The 23,156-nt window shown below is 41.2% G+C and overlaps 1 protein-coding gene and 1 long non-coding RNA gene across 3 annotated transcripts in view; one reads left to right on the top strand and one right to left on the bottom strand.

Annotated features, from left to right (window-relative positions):
- The window catches only part of LOC124307886 (small conductance calcium-activated potassium channel protein), a 155,171-nt gene that overhangs the window by 31,610 nt on the left and 100,405 nt on the right, over positions 1-23,156 (top strand). For both annotated transcript variants that reach the window (XM_046770044.1, XM_046770043.1), the window contains exons 3-4: positions 12,348-12,841; positions 16,348-16,621. In XM_046770044.1, the coding sequence (XP_046626000.1) occupies positions 12,399-12,841; positions 16,348-16,621 (717 nt within the window). In that variant the 5' untranslated portion in view covers positions 12,348-12,398. The remainder of the gene's footprint in view (positions 1-12,347; positions 12,842-16,347; positions 16,622-23,156) is intronic.
- Positions 1-23,156, bottom strand: part of LOC124307892 (uncharacterized) — a 159,237-nt gene that overhangs the window by 50,265 nt on the left and 85,816 nt on the right. The gene's annotated exons all lie outside the window — the stretch shown is intronic.

Below are 23,156 nucleotides of genomic sequence, written 5' to 3'. Positions count from 1 at the left end.
AATTTATCCACGTATGCTTCTTAGTTGCAGACTTCCACGACAATCTTTACGTCGGTTAAAGGCGAATTCAGTTTTATCACGGTTTACCCTTCTCATCCAGTCGTTCAACTCCTCTATTTTTCTTTTACACGTCTCTCAACTCATGCAAAATGCGCTTCGAGGCCACAGCCGGCAAATACTTTCGAGCGGTCCAACACCCTGCGGAATGTCGATACGTGGGTATAAAACGGCGAGAAACGCCTCACCGCGTGTATGTTTGCATACCTGCCTGTACATACATTATACATGGCTCGTGTGCATCAATCTACATTTCAGTATCCGCGGGCCTTCCTTGTGTAGGTATGTAAACTTTGAGGGAGTTGAAAAAAATTTTTATTAACCAAGTCCGAGCAGTAAAAGAGGCATTGGTAAAAAAAAAAATAGTGTAAATTATAAACCGAGTTTGGCTTTTCAGACATGTTCGTGTAACGAATAACTCTGCGAGACTCGTTCAGCACAGACCACAAATATTTACCTTTCGACTTTGACCAAGCGCGAAAAGCAGCGAACAGGGAAATAAAACGGACAAGCGACGCTTAGCTTTCAGTCGAATGGATCGATTCGACTTACGACTCGTGTGATCGACCTTTGCGTCGCTCACGTTTTCTCTAAAAGCTCCTGAACCCGTTTGAGAAACTGGATTTTCATCAGCCGGATAAGGCACGTCCGATATTGAGGATTTTCTTTGGTTAAGGGTTTTAAATATTCACGCATCCAGGCTGCTCCGATATTCCGATCCTCTTTTCCTCTCCAATCGAAGAATACGAGTATATTCTTATCTCTGTCTTCCGCCGCTTCAGAAGGAGAGAATTCAATCAGAGCTCTCGAGCAAGTGTAACAATTGTGAATTCGGACGCGCCGCATATATCCAAGAATTTACTTTACATCGAAACGTGTTGGAAATGCAAAATTTCCGCGCAGGTAAATTGACTGTAAGTCGTATGGAAATGAAAGTGAAATGAGATTTAAATACCATGTAAATTTATCTACGGAACGATCCGATATCGTAGGAATTTCAACTTTCTGTGATAAATTCAGAGAGCCTTTCCTTTGAGGGTTTCGTCCACAAAGTAAAGTCAGAGGGCCACTAAATCTGTCGCGTAGAGCTTGCCTAGCGCTTCGAGAAAATATTCCTCAACCCCGCGGTGCCTGTGCATGAATATTTATACTCGTCCGAATCGTTTTGCACGACGTTATCACGCCGGAAACTTTAACGAGCCGGTCGAAATTCGAAGACTAAGAGTCGAAATTTAGTACGTGAAATGTTTTTAAAGGTACACGGTCCACGACGAATTCCATAGAAACAAATTTCCGTGGCGAAGAGTTTCCTGGGCGGCGAACTAATCGCGAAGTAATTCGTCCTTTTGTGAGAAACTAGCCCCAGTCACGACGTAGTCGGTTTCAGTCAGGTATAATGGCTTAAAAAGTTATCCGACCCTTTGCGTGCAGCAAACTCCTGAAATGCGTTAACGGAGGCGCGCCGCGTTTATCCTGTCGCTGCGTCGGTTGAAACTTTTTTCTTTCGCAAGCTTATATCACATGCAAAAGCAACATGATTACGAACCTGCAGGTGCACCTTATAGTTGGATATAATTTGTTAGCGTGTTATATTTTTTCCGTATCTTAAATTTTGTTTTTTTTTCTCATTTTTAAATTCAACACGTTTTAAAAGTGTTTCTTACATTCCATGTTAAGTTGAACGTTTAAAAAACTCTTGGCATTAAACACGCAGCGACAGTATTTTTAAAGCTCGATCTCTATAAGATAAGTTTTTCCCCCGATGAATGTACACATTTTGTTTCTAATTGAATTAAGACTTGAACCAGATGTACAATAATCATCGCGATAATCATCGACTACTGATGATTCGTTAAATTCCCACGTATCGGCAATCGCATTGAGGATTAATTGTATCGTTAAATTCAGCTGCGCGAGGAATTATTATTCTGAATAATTTATGGAAACGTTGAAATAACTCGATCAAAGTATAATCAATTTTAAAACACACTTTTTTCGTCAAGGCTTTAACGTGACACGCGTGCGTTAAATGATTATAAATATTTCAGCGAACCTTCTGTGGAATTAAAAAAATACATATTAAACTTGACAAATTTTTTACGACAATTCACTCCGACTCATTTATTAATAATTTCTTCACTTCAATGAGTTTCGTTTACAAGTTCGCTGATGCAGGTAGCTGATCGTTGATACTATGGTTTTTCGCTCGGTTTGGCCGACATCGCTAACCACTTTGCGTATATGCATAGTGATTAGCCGGAGTGGCCGTGACTACAACGGTAATTATCGTTATTGCAATTAGTATAATTGAGTTTTCTATCCATAAGCCTCACTACTCGGTTTAGCTCCGTCGCTTCGGTCGAGTGAATATACTTTAATTGACTTCTTTCCGGCGACAAAATATCATGTGCCTTTATTCTCCATAACAGGAGTAAACTGAGCATCAGATGAAAGATGAAGTAATACTGGAACTTTCGACTATAAACACGATGGATGCGATAAACTCGGCTATTGACCCGCCTTTTGTCCCGTCCCTTTGTTTCGACGTACCTGCGTAATAAAATGTTATAATCAAAGTCCTGCGAACGCCGTTATATGAGATTACGAATAATGGTTTTTCATTCCTCATCCATTTATAACATCAAAGGGGAGACGAGCATTTTTTCAACAAATGTAATCCACCGGGTGGAGTCGAAATCTTGTTCATAAATCACAAGCATTTGATCCGCTTCTTCTGATAATCCCAACCCAGAACTACCAACTCACCGGCCTTTTGACGCATGCGCAAGCTTTCGCATGTGAGTGTATAATTTTGTGCGGAATGAAAGCTTGGGTACGTATCATATTTCCTGCTGGTATAAAGCTGAAATATCGTTTGGAATTGCGGTATCAGCGATTTCGGAAAGGTAAAACACAAATCGAATTTGCAAAACCCAACGTCACATGTTCGAATACAATCGGAAAGCAGTCAACAGCTCGATAAACGGTTGAAAAAATTTCCCGGCTGCGCGAGAATAAAGGGAACGCTTTTGTGCAGCGGCAAGAATTGAAAAGTTTCATTTATCCCGATGCGATCATGAAAGTTGAGTGGCGTCCCGGAATCGGACGCATCGCGAGTCCCACGGGAGATGGTCGAGGTGGATGATTGTCGATAAAAATGAAATTAAGACCGTAATAAATAGGCATGTAGCAACGGTAAGGAGAGTGATAGTGTAACACTTCTCGAGGCAAGTATAAACGAGGTTTTTATCTTTCGACTAGCATACTAGCACACAATGCCGATATAAGGAAAGTGAAGTAAGAGCCAATAGTAGAATGTCTGGTTACTTGCAAGAATCGTAAACCTCGTTACGAGCAATGATGCCACCTTATAAATGAGCATCGCGTGTATTCTTACGTGGAAAATTAACATTAATTTATACTTTTTACTTTATATTTATTTGCAAAGTGGACGATGGCAGCGTTTCGTCGGATATAAACAATGATACGAATGCTTTCCGCTTTTAGAGCTCTATACCGTCTGCAAACGGAATAATTTTCCGTATTTATAAAATCGCGTCGCCAAAGTTCAACAGCTGTGACTGAAGTCAATCATGTTGAATTCAATAAAACTGTACACCCACGATACGGAAAAAAAATTATCAAACCGCTGTATACAACACCTTACTGACAACCACGATTATCAACGGTTTCCTAGACATTAAGATATGACATCATTTTTTGATAGCAAAAATTTGCAAGTCAACCAAATATAATCATTAAACACATCTCGTTTGCTTTGTATGTATAATGATTTTCTGTAAGTCGTCTAGTTACTGACGATATTGATATTTAAGTTTTGACAAATATTGCAGGGATCTCATCTACCAACAAAATCAGCTCTGTTGCAAAAAAACAAAAATAAAAAAAAACGGAACCAAATAAAACATAATTATTGATCGGTACTGCATTTCGTATTTAAATTTACGGGTTTCAACTATATCATCCACGTTGACGTTAATAAGCTTGAGTCTAAACTTTTCAACCCTGATTAATTAACAATCGCTCGGCTTGGCAAATTTTCTACTCGACCGTACGCCTGATTGAACCCCAATTCCTTCTCAGCTCCTCCCCACGTGCAGATAACAACCACGGCGTTGGCCGATGTGCTGGCAATTTAATACAAATTCCCTGGGTCTAATGTAAGATTTGACAACAGCTTGCTTTCCCGTGAAAGCTCCCAGCTTATTCTTGATAATTTCCCTTCGGAACAGACTCGGGTTGGGAAAGGACGGCACGGCTGGGACTTGAGATAATTTACGAGAGAAGGTACGATTACGCGGTGTTTGCTTCGAGGTTAGTAATTCTTCATGACAAATTTACCCCACATTGGGTGAAGTTTCCGTGGCCCTCGATCTGTTCTATAATACACGGGATACTTAATGCTACCGATGACCAAACCTCCAGGGTGGTTTTTGCTGATTCGAGGTATCACGGGTAAAGGTCACACGACCTATCCACAGAAAGGGATAAACACGTGTCCAAAGTCAGGGTTCCGTTGCGAATCCGACGCCCCTCCACCTCCTTCGAGGATCTCGCAGGACGCGGACCCTGAAGTCCTGAGCAAACTTGGACCGGTTCCGCTTCGTAGATTTATCGGATGAATACGCGAGAATAAGTAGAACGAAAATCGACTGTGTGAACTTTGTACGATTATTGAATTACTTGCTCGCGATTAAGAGCGGGTTTTTTTTCTCTCTCTTTTTTCTTTCGTTTCCTTAACTGGATACGTGTGACTGAGACAACTCTCAAGGGAAATATCTCCAAGGGTAACACACTTTTATTGCAGCAGCTTCCGCCCGCGGTCTTTCACAGTATATTCACGTGAAAAAGTCAGTATCATCTGTGACACGTCACCCCTCGTCTTAGCTGGAGGCTCCACGAGTGAAAGCGGTTATCGCGAGGTATAACGATTGGTTATAGGGGGAGAATAACGTTTGGAGACCTTTAAAATGTGACTAGGACATTAATCTTGAATAAGAAGGAAAAAAAAAACATTTCAATCAAGTTTCGACGGGAGTAGAATGTTGGATATTCTGCAGCAACGAAAGTTTCATAGTCGCTTGTTTGTTTACGACAGCATGATTTGTCGCGGAGCTGTTTTAAATTGCGAGAAACGGATGAAAGAGAAAAAAAAACTTCATTTTTACGTACGAAACTATCCGATAGATTGAACATACGTATAAGATTCGCGGAAATGAGTCGTGCTTTGAAGTATTTTTGCGGATCGTCACACAGGCGAATAAAGTTTACTGCCCGTAATAAAAACGACACGTTCGCGTAGGTATAATGGCAGCAAGGCAAAGTCCGTTTTTATACCAAACTCGCAGGACTGCCATAATTTTTATTTCATTCCACAAACACTTTATTGTTAGTTTCCTCGTATCTTCCAGTCGAAAGTATCTCCCAGTAACTACTGGCTGGTAGCTTCAGTTATTCCAAAACCGTTCGGAGAAGAAGCCTCCTGCTAAACAGTCTTGTCATTCGTTCGTGCGGATCAAATGTTTTTGTACATCGACACGATTGATTTCCTCTCAAGAAACAACTGATTATTATAACCGTACATTATCGCGAAAAATATAGATTATCGGATGACGGAGGGAGATGGAAAATTTTGGACCTTGAAGTTGAACGGTTGGTTGCAGAGGATTAAGAAGTACCCTTGAAGCAAGTAAAAATCCCGTTCGTCAAAAATGCGTGATTGATTTGAGAAGCGGTTTCCAGAGATCCCCGAGGTGACCTCGACCCTCGGACCGGCCGAGGAAGAGGTAAGTTTAATTTTTTCACCTGACGTCTGTGTGGAAAGCTGCACGTAGAAATGGAAGGGTGCAGGTCTCTCTTTAAAAGTGGGTAAAATGCTTACGACGGAAGTGAAAACTGCCAACCAACATTCCGCGTATGAAAGACGTGCTTAATAACGCGCGACGTAAGCTCCGACAATTCTTTCTATGCGCTAAACTGCACCAGCAGAATAAAACCAGTACCTGGATCATATTTGTTTGAGTGAGTTCCTGGGAATTTTTCACATCGACGCTGACATTTAAGCAGGTGATGCACGAATTGTTCGATTATTGTTGCTATCGTAATTTTCTTCTTTTCTTTTCTATCTTCTCTATTTTTCGTGGTAACGCGATATCAGCGTATAGAGAGAGATGTTCCTCACCACCCACCTTTACTAGAGCATATGAGTTCACCGCTACGCGTCACTTGGCTAAACATATTCGCCACACACGAAGGAACGGGCGAAGGGAGCGAGAGTTGTTTGCAATCCTGAGTTGCCTGCAGGGGTAGCGTATACTGAGTTAAGCCAAGGGAGTATAATGCTCGTGTCGAGATATGAGGTACACGAAGACGCGTCTCTTAGAGGCTTGGAAAGAGCCTGGGAAATGCACCCTAGAGCAACGAGTCCCTCTCTGCGTGCTTCTAATTAAAGGCAGGAACGATACCGTCAAAGAAAATACACGTATACTAAGTTCGAGGTGCAGTATTTCATTCAAAGAAACTCGGTTGATGTCGACGCGCATGCAGCCTGAAACTTTGTTGTCGGTAACGCTGCTGAGAAGCTGGTTTTACCGAGTATTTCACGATTATTTTCACCCGCAATATGTCACAGCGCCAACTTTGGTTTACGTCACGTTCTACGAACGTCTAAGATCGAGTGATTTTTCACTTGGGAACAATTCCCGTTGTCTCACGTGACCGGATATTGCACCGCAAGATTTCATCCCAATGGTGCCTCTGTCGCGAAAGCCTCACCACATCGGCACCACGCCACATCCGACGCCTTGGGCTGTACTTGGATGTGTTTCGCTGTATCGAGGGTCCTCTAACTCGTAAGTCACGACCCTTTGTACGTACGTGTAGTGAGACGACATCACCCGGTTCGATCTTTACACGATAAAGATGTTTGAAATATGGTCGCACTTTTGGATCCGCGCTCTTTTCACTTGGATTATCTCCATCGACGTTGCTGCAACATATTTTGCAGTACTGGACGATAGAGGAAAACAGATCTTGTCTTTTTGACAAAAATTAATTCTTAGACGCATTTTGTACACAATTTCTCCCAAGAAACACGATGTTCCGTTGCGAGTATAACCTTTACATACCTCTATAATGTGTCTAAATTTCATTCAAATCGGTCTAGCCGTTTCAGGTAAAAATTTATTTCCCGATTACTGGTTTTTTCAGATTTATTCAAAAACCGAAAGAGACAAAAGCCTGAAACTTGCAGAATCAACGTATCTCGTTAGTACCGGAATACTCTCAAAAGATGATTCAGATATCCTTCGGGGACCGATTCACTCTGCTTATCGTCCCATGGCCTTTCTATACTGTTTTTCTCGGTAACAGTGGATTATGGGGCAAACCACTTCAGCCTCGTACACAAGGGAGGTCCCTCTACGACATATATAAGTGTCGTCAAAATCCGTTTGAATCACTTCTGATGGTTCCCTTGTCAGTTACCGAATTTACGGAGAAAACATGCATCGTAATTTGAAGTAGTACTTTATATGGCAGTGCCGTGGTGAAGTGATTAATCAGGTCAAGCAACGCCTTGGCTCTGAAGGATATCGTAAATATACATACGCTGTCTGAACCGATACCTGCGTGTGTGGAATTCATTTGTCTGAAACGAGAAACGTATAGAGATTCAAGTCGGCACGGTGCGGTGTTAATGTAGCTGAGACGACGGGTGTATCTCAGAGCGAGCCGTCACTCGTAATAAAGGCGTTACCCTACAGGGGGTGAAATACAAACTAGACAATCGTTGGAATGAAGATAGTGAGCTTGTGCGGAATTAAATTGGCCGATCCTTGTATTACCGGCTGGCAAAGTAAAGGATCAGTTAACAACGTTGACTCGTCATGCAGACATTAGAACGTCGTTTTAATGAAAAAGTGAACGGTAATCCAGTTTTAAAAATTCCAGTCATGTCCCTGGTCGTATTAGTGGAATTTCCCCGGTGAATTAATATCATAAATTCATGATTAAGTACGGAAAAACGCAAGTTATACATTCGTCCGACAGCTGCCGGAAACGGGAGCTAATAGATAAGCTACGCCGCTGCAGCATCGCCCTTGCCCATTTGAAAAGTAAATTTTAAATCCGTCTCGAATTGAAGAGCTTTCAAATCCAGCTTCTCCACAGCGTGACGGCGAGCGAGTGGAGAACAAATAAAAAATGTAAAGGGAACGAAAATAGCAAACTGTTAAACAATTTACCGTTAAATATAAGAAGCTTTAGAGCTGTCGAATGAATTTCTATTACGCAGCTGTCAGATTTATTAAAGCCGATTAAAGCTCCCGCTCTTTTTATATAAAAGCGTACAAAAATAGCAAATAAGTTACCGCTCTTATCACAAAGAAAAATCGCGTGTTCGACGCAAAGATGTCATGATTTTTTACACTCGTTCTATTTTCGCCAAACTGTTAGCACCTTCGTGTCTAATGTAAGTTTTTTCTTTCAGATAGGTTTTGAGCTCGTATTATGTGTAGGTTTAGTTTGCGTGTGACAGCCTATCCTTGCAGATCCCTTTTTCCGATGCATATAAAAACTGTACGTACTGTGTGTAACGGTAGGTTTTGAGGTAGAAAAAAGTACACAAGCCTTTTCACGTGCGCTTCTTCACTCTTTCACGACTCTTTGCCAAGTACTGTCACGTAGTAGAAAACACTGTTTTTGCCATTTTTATTTACCTTGAACGAAAGCGGGAATTTAAGGTCTCATTCAAAATTGCATTACCGCTAAGAATTTGTCAGAACGTGACTTGGTTAAATATTTGGTCCAACCACTGACACCGACTCCAGAGAAACAGCCCTTCCTGGGTTGTGAGATTCGAGTCGAAATTAGAAGAAGAGGCGCAAGTGCGCCGTGACGCGAAGTAGTTCTCTAATTATCTAGCTCAGAGCCACGGTCACGATTCTTGGCAGGTGAGGTCACACGCTCTAGACCCAGTTTTACGAACAATCGTTGACACTGTACTGTAGAATAGGTGGCAAAGGAAAGAGGGAATTTACTTTTGGAATAAGAGGATGAAAGATGCAAGATATTAATTCTTGAGGGTATCGCATGCATATCGTGTTATTGTATCTACTTTCGCGAATTAATTAACCAAGACGGCTAATTGGTCACCTGCGGCTCTTCTTTCAGGAATATGTATAAGTCTCAAAGAAACGACTCTGCAGGGAAATGAACTATTGTACGAGCCGAAAAGCAGAGTAAGGAATTAGTCAAAGTCCTTTTCACCGTATCAAATAGACGTAGGTACCTCAGCTGTACAAGCCGGTGGAAAAGATTGATAAGAAAACACCGCCCACTTCTCCGCGGAACCTTTTACCTTCGCCCTTTTTCTCTGACGATTTCATATACCTACCTATACATGGGCCATTGAATCGATTCTCACCCAGTCATCCGGCATAAGAAATTCAATTTGCCTGCTATTCTCATGTCTTCTTATATAGGTATGTACGTGGTATGACGCGTGCTGATTTGTAAAATGTCAGCATCTCAACTCTATTATCTGCCTCTGTGAAACAAAATTATTCTTCATTCATATGCGCAGCAATTTTGTTGGAAATTTTTTTTGAAATTTTTTTTCAAATCTACAACTGATTTGTTATCCGTCAGTGTTTTTTTTTTTTTTTTGTTTTTTTAAAATCACAAAATATATGTCACATTCACTAACAGAAATGTAACAAATAACACAAATATAAAGTGGATCTGCCAGGACATTATGTTTGATTCAATTTTTCCAACAGTGTAGTAGAAAAATCGAGTTTTTGATGCTGGATTTTTGGACGAGAATTGGCGGAATGGCCTATACATGTATAAAGCCACGTGCACAGACATGCGATAGCGATTGCTTCAAAGTTTCAAACTGCTCAAACTCATCGGTCAGAATTTTCTAGTCCGTCCAAAAGTCGTCAGAAGTCGCGACGCGGGCGATTAGCATTTATTTGCGTTACTTAATCGTTGAAGCAAGCTTTAACAGCCGACAACTGAAGGGCAAGGCAGCCAAGTTTCGTGCTTGACGCGTATCCCCCCCCCCCCCGTGGGATCTGAACAAATTTTATTGTTTGCATAGCACACAGCGTCGGCGAGGGGATTCGCGAAAACTCTCCTTAGGGTGAATATTCTCATCCGTGAAGAACGAATTGGCCGAAGAAAGATATGCGACGTTGTTTTAACGGAGTGTAAGGAAGGGAGGGAGATTGGATATGAATTTTCATGACCAGTAACTGGATCGGGATTAAATTCGGTCGAGATCTGCGGCGGTTCTAGACGACATGCTTTTGTACTCGTGCTAAACCGTCTTGAGTGCTAATCGCCACCGGTACATCTCTTAAAATCTTCAGGGCCCTCCGCCATCTACCTAACTGAAAGGAATTGTTCAACCATTATGGAACAATGAAATTAAGCCTGATTATCGCTCTCAAAGCTGTCTACAAACGGTATGGCTACGCATAATACCCTCGACCACATGCCTGTGCTCCCTCTTCATCCCAAACTGATAATTCGCTCCGGACTCACTCATTTATTTCCATCACATAGGTAACTTCATTTTTCTCCATTCGATTCCCTAACATCTCATCTTCACTCAGGTATGCCTCTTTAAGACTTTTTCAGCTGCCGTATCCACTTTACAAAGCCTTCGGTATTAGATCGCTTTTCTCAATTAATTGACTAAAGGAGGTGAAGTAAAATGAACTTGTCGTAGTTAATGGACTGTTTAAGCTTTAATTCATGGTGGCTATAGTGTGCAAGGAATATGTCCTCAAACTCACAATCGCGCACTCCCCGATGTTTAATCCGGAATTCCGTAAATCCATTTCCACGAATCGGATAAAATCTTCACCTGAATTTGCAGTAGGGAATATTTTTTTACCTTCTAAAGATGTCATTGGTTAATTTCGTAAAATCATTTGATTCTGTGTAACTGGCACAGACTTTACATTCCACTCAAACTACTCGTCACTTCTACGAAACTGTTATTGATGATTTCACCAAATTGAAGATTGTTTCACTGATATTGCGAAATTGTTTTATAAATACAAGGAAACACGTGTTTCAAATTCACCAAACATAGCGACAGAATATGGTAAAGGAAACGTTATGCTGATTGAAACGAATGCGGTTTTCCTCAATATTCCAAACTACTGAATCTTGTTCAGATTACTTTTTTTGTCGAGTGAAATTGATGAAAAGAAATTTCGCTGGCCATATTTCAGCACGATACTCGGTGAATTAAGCAAATTGTTTTTCTGCGTGTATAACGGTGTCCAAAAACGACGTGATCGTGCAAGCCATCGCGTAATGACATAATTGATCAGTCAAGTCAATAAAATTCAAATCTATATGGGAATAAATTACTGATCACTACCTTGTAAAACCAATGAGGCATTAATTCGTGTCGAATAAAATTAGTTTTGATGAGAACAATTACAAATTATACCGGTTAATGAAATGTTTTTCATTAGTGTTCAACGTTTGATCTAATTCTTGACTATTTTCATATATTTTCTTTAAATTCTTGTATTTTCAACTTCACCTTCAAATTCTGGACAATTCTAATAATTTTTATACTCCCAACCCCTACACTGCACAACTCCTGTATATAGCGCTGGTGTCACATCGGGGTCGCTGGAGACCCCACAGTAAACATCGTTGCATAAAAGCAGAGATATCGATTCAAATAACTTGTAAGAATTCCGGGATACTCCTTAACTGCTATATTTCAAGGCAAATTAGTTATCTCGAGCAAAATGAGATTGTGAATATGAGAAAAGAAAAAAAAAAAAGAAAAAAAACCAATCATAAAACAACAAAATACCAAAAAATGTATCATTCTGCTCAAAAAATCACAACTCACTAAATTTTCCATATTTTGAGCTGAAAATTGTCTGAGTAACTCTCAAGACACAAATATTTGAGAAAAAGAAATATACGGGGATACAGCGCGATAAAAAAAAGGTATCTATTTAAGTGAATGAGATTGAATTTTCGGTAAAAGGCAGTATTAACGATTTTTATGATAGTTCATTATTTATCTTGAATTAAATCAGGTTATTTTGGAATTTTGGTTTTTCATATGGAATTCACGGCGAACATGCCATGGGTTCATTTTTACCCGGATGTGCATCGTGAGGGTTAATTCCCCGCCCCTTTACCATAATAAAAAAAAAAAAGTAATCAAAAGACTGCGTATCGGTGTCTCAAGAGTCTGACAATGTTGACTTTTGAAATTTCAGGAGATGATAACGTGACGTGAGAAAAGCTCGCCGGACGAGGCTTCGTTGGGAATGAGTTCGAACGGGAATACCGGATCGCAGGAGGGCGGCGGGGGTGGCGATTACGGGAGCAGCGACGAGACGGCTGCCCTGCTGACCAGGGGGCCGCCCCCTCCCGTCGTCGTAGCCACGGCGCCCCCGGGAAAGCCGGTGCTGACGCGACAAGACCGCGCCACGTTCCTCGTAGCGTCACCTCAGATGTCGGTCTCAGGCTTAGGGGGTTCCGAGGAAAGCGGGACTACCGAGGACCCAGCGACCAGGTCAGTGCCGGACATCGAACTCCACTGCAGACTCGATGGGGAACCGCAACCAGCGGCGATGCCTGTCGGCGTATCCTGTAGGAGCAGACTCTGCGGCAACCATCAAGGCCAAGGCGCGTACAACAGGTGCCGGTGCGACAGGAGAGAGTCCTTGGCTCCGTCTTCGGCGATGCACTTGGCGCGCAGCGTCTCCAGGTGAGCTTCCGGATATTTGCTGCATTGTCAGATTGTGATGCTGCTGATTTGTCCGATCTGTACGTGCGGCTGCGTACTCGCGTATAATACAGTATATGCAAATTCAGAATCTGCATCCATCTTTGGCCACGATTGTCGACCGTTTTACTTGTTCTTGCGAATTTATTTTATTAATATTAATAATAATATTATTAATATAAATATTAATAATATTAATTTATTGCGAAAAGATACCTGACGGAAATTGTTAATCACACAACACTTTCCGAGTCAACTGTTTCGAATCAAACTTTTAAAATTGTCAAAACCAAACGAAAAACAGTCTTGTACCATTTTTTACCTACAGTCTTTTATTCACATGTGACTGACATGAACCCGAATGGATGAATTGATAAATCGTATAAAGTAATGTTAAAGATATTCAGTGGCGGTAGATATATACACCCTGTTCGGAGATTTTTGTGGGTCAGTTTTACTGTGACGAAATTCAATAAATTTCACTCTTAAAATTATTGATGCGATGAAACGCGGTGGTCCTTGGCATATTTCGTGATTGACGCACGACGATGTTCGCAAACCTAACTTTTAAAAGCGTGGATATACGCATTGCGCGTTTCATAAAAGTAAAAGGCAATGCGCTATAGGAAGAAATTTTTTCGTCGGGCGTACATTTTCCTCGACGTCTGCTGGCATATTTCCAGAACTTGTTTACACGGTGAGCATTATCGCCGTAGCGTTTTTATGGAAGTTAAATTTACTTTCATAATTAAATTTCACTCGCGTTGCTATTAAGTATGTACCTTCTTCAAAAATCCTCCCCTTACACAGAAACAATGGATATTAATTCTTTGAGAGTACGTATCGGGATGTTCGAAACTCGGCTACTTCGTTGGTAAATCGATCGCTTATCAAACTGCAAACAATTCTTCAAAGCAATAGAACTATTTTCACATTTTTCATTTTTCTACGCCAACGCGTTGTGACGTCAGAAAGAATAATGGAGCAGGATAAGAACATACGTCAGTACAGCAATTCCAAAAATATTTACACTTCTCAATTTCATAAGATATTCGCAACACGTCGTCTCAGATAAGACCTGAACCCTAGAACGATAACAGGGCGGGGGGGTTATAAAACACCCCACTCGAATTTAAATTTCCCGCCGCAAGAGAACAGCATACGATTTCTAACCTTAGTAAATAACTTATCACCACTTTTGTGGAACTTACGCGAAAAGTTTTTTTAGCGGGCGTGATTCTTTATTAAAAAAACCAAGAAAATGAGATCCCATAACACTCTTAACGATATGATGTACCCAAGAGATGGAATTTACAAGATTGGGGCGTCTTTTCACCCTCCCGTTGGCGGAATAGGTTAAAAAAAACAAATAAATAACCTCACCGTTCTAGGGTTAGTGAAAATTTTAGCAAACGATTATCGAATTACAAACCCTGCTAAAACCCTGATTTCTTATATCTCCAAAATAAAGTACTTGTACGGAGATTCAATTATCACAGCGAGATTTAACAAGTCACCAAAACGTTCATTGAATGCTGACAAATAATTTGAAGCCTACTTCACGGCGTCCGACCAAGCGTAGACTTTACTACTAGCTCGGGGTGAGTTCAAGAGTTTCGTTCGAGTCGCGAAGAAGGCGCAACGAAGTTCTGGCACTGAAGTATGTAAGCCACGTATCAAGATGAAAAAGTTGTCAACATTTTTTCACGCGATTCATGCGTAACTTCAAGTGTGCGTAAAGGTGCGAACTCTTGATCGTGATAAATCGTCGAATTCTCGAAGGAGTCGCGTAGATTTCACTGAAACTCTGAAAAGCCGTAACACGCCGGAGATCCGTGGAGGCGCTGAGAAAAATTTCATCAGTTATAGTTACTATAAAATTCCGTTAAAATGGATGTGATTACAAAAACGGTTTACATATGTCTTAAATTGTAAGAAAATGTGGTACGAGTAACTATTTCGCGTAATTTTATGTGTCGATAATTTTCTGGCTATATTCTGACGGTGAGATGATTGGAATTTTTACAAATTTTCAAATGCTTGTCTTACACGCTGGGACGGGTCGTTATTTCGCGGTTGAATTAACGAGGTTATCCCCTTGAAGAGGAGCGTCCACCGCTCGACCGCGACTCACGTTCGCCGATAGACTGACGATAACACCCATCGGGAATCTATGTAGTCACGAGATAAACGCTTGTAGAACTCGAAGCTATTGAAGAACTGTCGTACAACGAACCTCGTCGTTTACGACAGCAATTATTGGCTATATGCGAGCCAATCTGCTCCTGCGCAAACCTATCGCCATAACACCCGCAGGCATAAGTATGATAAACTAGCCGGTATGGATTTTCTATACGGGAAAAACTTTTCCCTCTAAAATCAACATCCCGTTCTCCGAAGTACTATATGTTCAAGCCCAAATATTTCATTGTCTCCCTATTGGCTTGGTGCAAATATTTGCGACGACGGGCTTTAGTGGCAGATTGAATGAATTGCATGGTTCTAAGCTTTTCTGGGAAGATATTTATTGCATCAAAATTATTCGGTTTATTGAAATGATTAATTTTCGTTTATCTTGAGAAACACTTGTCACGCAACACACAATTTCGTAAAATAGTTTGATCAGGTTTAAGAAATATTTTTTTTTCTTCAAATTAACGAGCTCATGGACACCATTAAATGTTATTATTTGATCAGATGGATAGCACTTTTTTAAATTCCAAGAAATTGTGAATATACTGTCTGATAGAATGAACAGAAACGATTTCTTTGCATTACTTGACGCGTTTTCAATTCAAATGAGAATGCATTATTACATCGTATCGGAGATTCGAAGTCTAGGAAAATTAGATATTGATCGAGTTGTAGTAAATTCCTGACGATCATCATATCTCGACAGTCCGACTCGCGAAGTCGAAATTCTTACAAAATCGAACTATCTCACGTTCGTAGGAAAAGTAGAAATCTAGTAGTACAAAGAGAACCGATGAAACGAAAGCTGGGAAAATCCAATTTCACAAAATCAAAGTTGATATCGGATCAGGTTTCAAGTATCGTTTACCACGCCGGTTGGCACGGTTTCGCGCGGGAATTTACGGCGTCTTTGCCGACTATATATACGCGTAATCATACGGCCGTACGTCGTTCGCCAACGCGCTGACGAAGACGCTTACTTCGAGCTCCGTTTCAACGTGAGGAAGACTGTGAGTACGTCGCACGGAATCTCATTATCCATACTTGACGTAATAATTTCTGTACCGCGGCTGATTAAATTGACGGTCCGTCGTGTTATAGTACGAGAAGGTAGCCTTCTCGATTCTGATGAATCTCGAGAAAGCTCGAAAAAGCTCTGCAAGCTCGGGGAAAGCTCGTAAAAGCTCGTAAAAGTTCAAAAAGCTTCGGAAAGCTCCGTGAAAAGCTCGAACGGATTGAAAATTTTTGTAAAAGATGGAAAAAGCTCCCAGCTTATATCCTATTTTCTGCCAAAGGGAAAGCGTCAGGAGCGGGCATCACTGCTGCCCCTGTCAATCGGCCCCGCCACCGCCGGTCTTGGTGACGACATCGCCGAGCGCCCGGATAATCCGGCAAAGCTCGCAGCCGGAAGCATCGGGTTGCTGTTGTACCGGATGTTGCTGCCCCCTGCACGGAGGCGCAGCACCTAGCGCAGCCTCCCTGAGACAACTTCGCGAACCTGGCGATGGTATCGCCGGTATCGCCGCAGATTCTCTGCGGATCAATGGCGGCATCAGGCAATTCCGGCAGGTAAGCTCCCTCTCTGTACACCCGCCAATTCTCAACCGTTATTTTCTACTTTACCGGTCGAGTCCCGGGCTCGTTCATATACAGACGTGTAGGTTTAGGGCGCCTCAGCATAGATATACATATAGATTCGATTTACAGGTGAATCTGAAGAAATATAACTGTGAACCATTTTGCCCATAGCGAAAGATTTAGTTTTATACATAGGTTTTGTTTTTTAATTACACATTGATTACTCATACATTTTATACTTGGTTACTACTGGGTAATGTGTTGAACGTTCTTTTTGTGTACGTCAAAACTCTGTGAAATTTTCGTTTATTTCCTTGCTTTTCTGCTTTATTCACTCTGGCACAAGCAAAGTATAAAACTAGTAATTCAATACGCGTCTTTTTAACGGTTACTACTAATTTTTCACACCTTTCGTTCACTGAACGTGGATGCCGTGCACATCACAGCGCAACTGTCGAATCAAAATATAATCTGTCGAAACAAATTTAGAGTTGTTCCCCGTGTTGAGTAAATTGTGGAATTCGTGTATAATAAAGGGATTGTGGAATTACATCCGAGAACAAAGTTTTTTTTAAATTTCATTACACTTTGGTTGCGAGTAACGTAGCGTTGCGTAAGTTATTCTTACGAATATTTCATTGCAATTACTGCTTGAGAAGATGGAATTTTTGACCCGCGGATACAGAAATATCAACGTGCAGACAGCTGCTCCCTCATTGTCATTCATTTCATCAAAATTACAAATATTTCGTGCAAATTTATTTTTCAAACCCTCTCTGGTGAAATTGCAGACGAGCCTCGTTCTGTAAGCTTACTCTTCGAGGCAATTGCCTGCGGGGAATTCACAGTTTTTTTTTAACAAATTTCCTGGATATATATATGTATAATGTATATATACCTGTATTGACGAGGGTGAATAAAAAAACACGGAACAAAAAAGGCAAACCAGAGATATACGCCTGTGCTGGTACTTCGAAATAACCGTCACGCTTTGGCCATCAATTGAAATCTTGAATCGAAATGTTGGAATTGAAAATTTACGAGATTCACGAGAGGAAACATTGCGTTAGGTTCACTACCTCGGTAAGTTAGTCTTAATCCCGGAAACTGGTGCTAATCAAAATTTTCACCAAGTTTTACACCGCTCTAGTCGTGCAGGTGTACCGTACGCTTCGACGTAATTGTATTTCACAACTTTACTCTCCTCCTACTGCACGTATAAGCCTATCTGTAGGTAGACTTACTTTGCTTAAGCTCTAATGACAATTAGGAAACGTTGAAACTAACTGAAATTATTTATAACCGCACAGACCGTTGCAATTTTCAACCTAGCGAAACGTGCCTCGCAGTTGTAATATTTATTCATAGACAGTCAGCGAGCTGAAGGAAATATATCTCAGAAACGTTTCGGTTTTATTATACAGTTGTAGTTTGAGAATTCGATTAAAAATTCTTGAAATTTCAATTACGAGACAAATAGCTTTCTCCGACCTATCTGACGGGTGTAATAAATCTACGAAAAAAAAATAAATAGATAAAAAAAAAGAAAAATACTGAAAGATAAGCGTCAAGGTGTTATCAATCCGCAAACGAATTGCCTGTCGGTGAAAATGGGGGAATTGAAGAAGGAAGATACTGGTATTTTCTGCAGCCAATCAATGTACCCAACGTCATAAAAAAAATTCAATCTCGCCTCGAGCGGGATAAGGGTATGTAATTAACAAGGCGTTTGAAAATTTCAAAGTTTTCCTCCGTGTCTAATTAATATACGCAAATTGGGTTCCATTTGATGGTTGCATTCCGAGTCGGGGTCGGTTCAAGATACAATTTTAACCCTATCAGCCGAGGTTTCATCAACGAGAAAAGTTAGATCAACGGTCTCGAGGCGATAAAATAATCGTCGAAGTATTTTTTGCGGGGTAAAACAAAAAATCAATTCCCATTCAAACGGCCAATTGTCCACATAAAGCTCGATTCGCGCGGTAGGCAATGCTACATTTGACGCATTACGAAAACACGCAATGAAATTATTATCTCCACATTTGAACAAGTGTAAGTCACTGCAAAGCCGCAAGCAGTCAGGGTGAAACATTCGAGAAGTTTGTTAGTTTAATTATCTCGAGGGCAGGTTATTCCTCGGCAGAGAAGAGGGCCGGAGGGCGAGAGGCCGAGAACCCTCGAGGGTCGAGAGGCGGCGGAAGAGAAGGGGGCGGCGAAGGAGGAAGACGCCGTGCAGCCACGTCAACCTCTTGGCGGAAGGCCAACGCGCTGCAATCGTCTGACACCCAGTGCAAATTATGAAATCACTCCCAAAGCGGGAACCCTGCAGGGAACGAACGCGACTCGACGTTCGCCCCACGTAATCGCTACTTTTTTCCGCCTCCCTTCGAGCAACCCCAACCGACAGACGAGTCTAAGGGAGGCTTGACACGAGTGTGGCGTTTACGAAGGAGTGAGCGAGCTTTCGGTCAAGTCCGCGTCATGTCGCTTCTTTCGCGTGATAAAACGGTAAACTATCCATCCACCTCGTACCTTGTTTGGATGAGAAGCTTCTCGCAGCCTTTGAACGAAGGTTCTTTCGCCTGTGCACTCGGTCGGCTCTTTCATGTATGAAATCGTTCCGTCGGTCAAGAAGAAACAGTGACTTGATCAACTGGCCGGTCAACTGAGACGAGAAAAAAAATCAGCGATAGTTGTTAAGCCAGTTTCTCAGGTTTAAATTACGTTTCTTCTACACGTCTCGAACCATTCATGTATCGTTTGTTCTTATTTTGTTTTTTTTTATTGCATTCTGTACGTTAAGAGAATGCAATTATTATTACACATCAGGCAATGTTTTGGAATCAATAAATTATCGAAATTCATTCAGGTCGATGTTTTCGCCTCGAACGCACTCGACATCGAATTAATCCACACCTTTAGAGTTATCGTGCGATATCCCATATCGTTGAGCTGATTAGATCAATTTTTCTAAAACCTTGAACCACGACGACGCGACGGTTACCCGATTTTCACAAACGTTATCTGCTGTTTACCCTTCCGTCGTAACGACGATTTAACGTCCTTCTAATTCAAGATTACCGGAACAAACGGGATAATCCTAAGCAACGAGGCCAAAGGCTCCGCTCTAGGCACTCTAACTCTAAGGCACGACCCTTCCGTCGGCCACCCCAGCATCTCGCGTACCCTTAGCAAATTGGATCCAAACTTTAAGACGAATTTGCATTCTTTACAGTCCCTGTCGCAGTAGCGAGCTTGTGTTTTATCTTCGGTGAAAATTCTCACACCGCGTTATTTCGAAAATATCCGACAAGCGAACACGCACAAATTTCAAAGCTGAGTCAGCGAACTGTTCGTTTTCCCTCAGGCGGTATATTATCCTCTCGTCGGATAAAAATTCGTTGCGCCAGATTTCTGTTCGTTGAAATATACTCATACACACGCACACACATGCATCAGTGACGGACTCTTGCAATATTTTATTACCCTCATGACTTTGTAGATTGTGATGATAGGAATGGCGCAAACTTTCGGTACACTCAACAAAGTTTTTTTTTCCCTCATATTTTTCGAAAAAGAAGCTCAGCCTTTGATCCGCGTTACTACCAACTGCACGGATAATTTCGGTCAATCACTGCACAATTCCAAATATACCGACATCAATCCATGTCGCTTGTTGGTTGAGGTACTCAGCCTTTCAATGCTGTCCGAAAGCGACTTTGATCATCAAACAACTTTGATGGGAAGATAAAAGTTTTTACTGTCCAGATGTTTGAATACCGCAGTTTGCCCACGCTTTCATATACAACAAACGGTAGCCGTGTGAGATGCGCTTTCAAAATTTCGAACATAATTTATAGAAAGTGTTTTCTTTCTTGGCTGATGACTGATGCGGTTGGCTAAGGTTGTTTATTTTTCCAAGAGTGCGCCGTAATCATCGTCGACGTTCATTCGCTGCGTCATTATACGTTGAAATTCTAATACTTCATCCCAATTTTAAACAATCGGAAAATCGTATTCTTTCTGGCAACATCTCCAAGCTCGAGAGGAAAAATAAAGTTCCATCGAGTAGGCGGATCTAAGGTACACGGTTATTTTATCGCCACGGCGGTTTCCGATGCGACGAGATTCTTTTTAAACCGGAGGTCGCTCGACCTTGTCGTGACTGAAGTCACGGAGGATTTGGAGTTGGAAATTTGTTGCACGCTCGTCTCAAAATACCGCGAGCTTTTTGTATCGCAATAATTTCTCCCAGATTTTAAGAGTCATCCACTTGAATGCGGTTGTGACCTCATTATATAACTCAACCTTAATTACCCAAACGTAGTTACGGACCATCAACAACATTGATATGAGAAAGTTAATCGTGTACCAAGTTTTCCAATCAGATATCGAAAGACGAGATTCTTACTAGTTAATTATTTTTTTTCCCCCAAATTTACTCGAGTCAACGGGGATCAGGAACTGAAGGACACTCGGCAAGGGTGATCCATGGTCACGAGCTGGTACAGGTACTATTTCAAACTCCTCAATCACCCGGGGTCAATAAAGTCTCATTAGGGAAACAGAAGTGGGATGCCGTTAGTAGCTCTAAGGGGAGAAAATACTGCTTCGGATCTAGACGGACAGCCTTTGCCGAAATATCCATGTCAGTTTTGATCAATAGCACACCCTCGCGCGAGGGATGCTTCGAATACCTTTCACGGACGAGCAGACAAAGGAGAAAATATTAATACCTCTAATACGCGTTCACTGCGAAGGCCTGGCAGATAACTCCGTGTATCTTATTGCATTCTTCACCCTGGGATCAATGTTCTCAAATGCGGATCATCCCCTAATTATTAAGTGGTTGAAAAGCAATAATGTGCCTTCGTGCGTTTGTTGTTTCAAAAGTTTGTAATTCGGGTTCGATGAAGTTTTTACGAAACTTTGATATCTCGGTTATTTCTAATTACGCGCTGCTGCGTATCTTGTTACGAATTGCAAAAGAAGTATTTTGAACTTTCGTAATTCGGTTGAGGGATGATTTATTTTTATTTTTATTTTTTTTTTGCAATCTTCGAAAATTCTTTCCCGTTCCCTTTCATCGGAGGATAAGTAACTAAGAGTGAGTATATAGCCGAGCTGGAGCTGCTTTCTTGGTTCAATCGTCTCCCCTCCAGCAATCTCTGATCGTCTTAAAAGCTCCAAAACTTTTCGACTTTTAAATAACCCTTGACGAACAACCTTTCCGTACTTTTTATACGGAATAACACACAGATTTATTCATTGTACACAAAGCTCTCGATATCAACTTTCACCCGGCTGGAATTGCGGCGATATTGCAAAAACTGGGGTGAAATTAATTTTTGGTTTTTTTTTTCATACATTCCTAAATTTCCATCACAATTAAGTCATTTTTAAACGCTGATGCGTCATATGCTTTCGATCCTTCTTCCATCTACCAAATTGAGTCCAAATCGATCGAAGCACAGTAGGATAACAATGGACAAACAATTAAATTATTCTGACTGTGGTCAAGAATCCATTACACATTTGTTTTAACTGAATCGGAATCTGCTCGAGAAGAAACCTGCAGAGGAATGACTCAACGGTATTTTCTTATCGTCAGTTTCCAGTTATACAAACGAACGCGTACCGAACCTTTTACCGGAAATGAATCGTCCGAATGAGACAATTTCAGGGAAAACTCTTTACACGGAAGCAGTAAGAATGGCGACTGTGCGGCAGCTAAGATGACAGTAAAAGAGTCTTAGAAAATAAAACCTGTACCATGCCGGTTGCACGTTCTCTCAAAAGAGGCAATGCCTGCTCTACAAACGCTGAAGATAAAATGGTAACCGTCCCGGAATCGTTTATTTTACAAGAATAGCTTCGCGGTTGTTCTACAGACAGAGTCGATGCTTTTAACGGTGAAATAAAGCTGAAAACTCGTGAATTATAAATCGTGCCATTTTCCGTAGTCACGAACGCGTGTTCAAATGTCAATAATTGACTCTCATTGGTCGCTTAGACTCTTCGAGATATGGATTTTATCTTCTTCGAATATGAAAGAGAATTTACAACTTACCGTACGCCTCTGATTAATGCGTCTTGAATCGCTGCCGTTTCCCGGGGAAATAACAAATTCCCGCGTGTCACAATTTTGAGGTAAGAACTGAATCATCCGCTTGGCACAGCGCCACGCCACCTGCAGGACGTTAGTTATTCCTGAGAAAGTACCACTTTGATATAATATCGCGAGGAATAGGGATGGTGTTACTCGAGAAAATATCGCACCTCCGTGTCGTATGAAACTAGCGGGATGTACATGCAGCTGCACTCGGACAGCTTAAAAGCGTGGAGAGAATATTCAAGCCAAAATTATATAATTCTGTAAGAAGGGCTAGAGGATTAACGATTCAATGATAATTCGACACTAGTAGCACCGTTACCGAAAATTATCCTAGATTGTACATTAATACCGAGAGAAAAAAAAAAAAAAAAAAAAACGAGTGAACATAAATACGGAGTGGTAAAAAAAGAG

Source organism: Neodiprion virginianus, chromosome 6 (assembly GCF_021901495.1).
Source record: "Neodiprion virginianus isolate iyNeoVirg1 chromosome 6, iyNeoVirg1.1, whole genome shotgun sequence".
Taxonomy (NCBI): Eukaryota; Metazoa; Arthropoda; class Insecta; order Hymenoptera; family Diprionidae; genus Neodiprion; species Neodiprion virginianus.
This window is presented reverse-complemented; position numbering and strand designations above follow the sequence as displayed.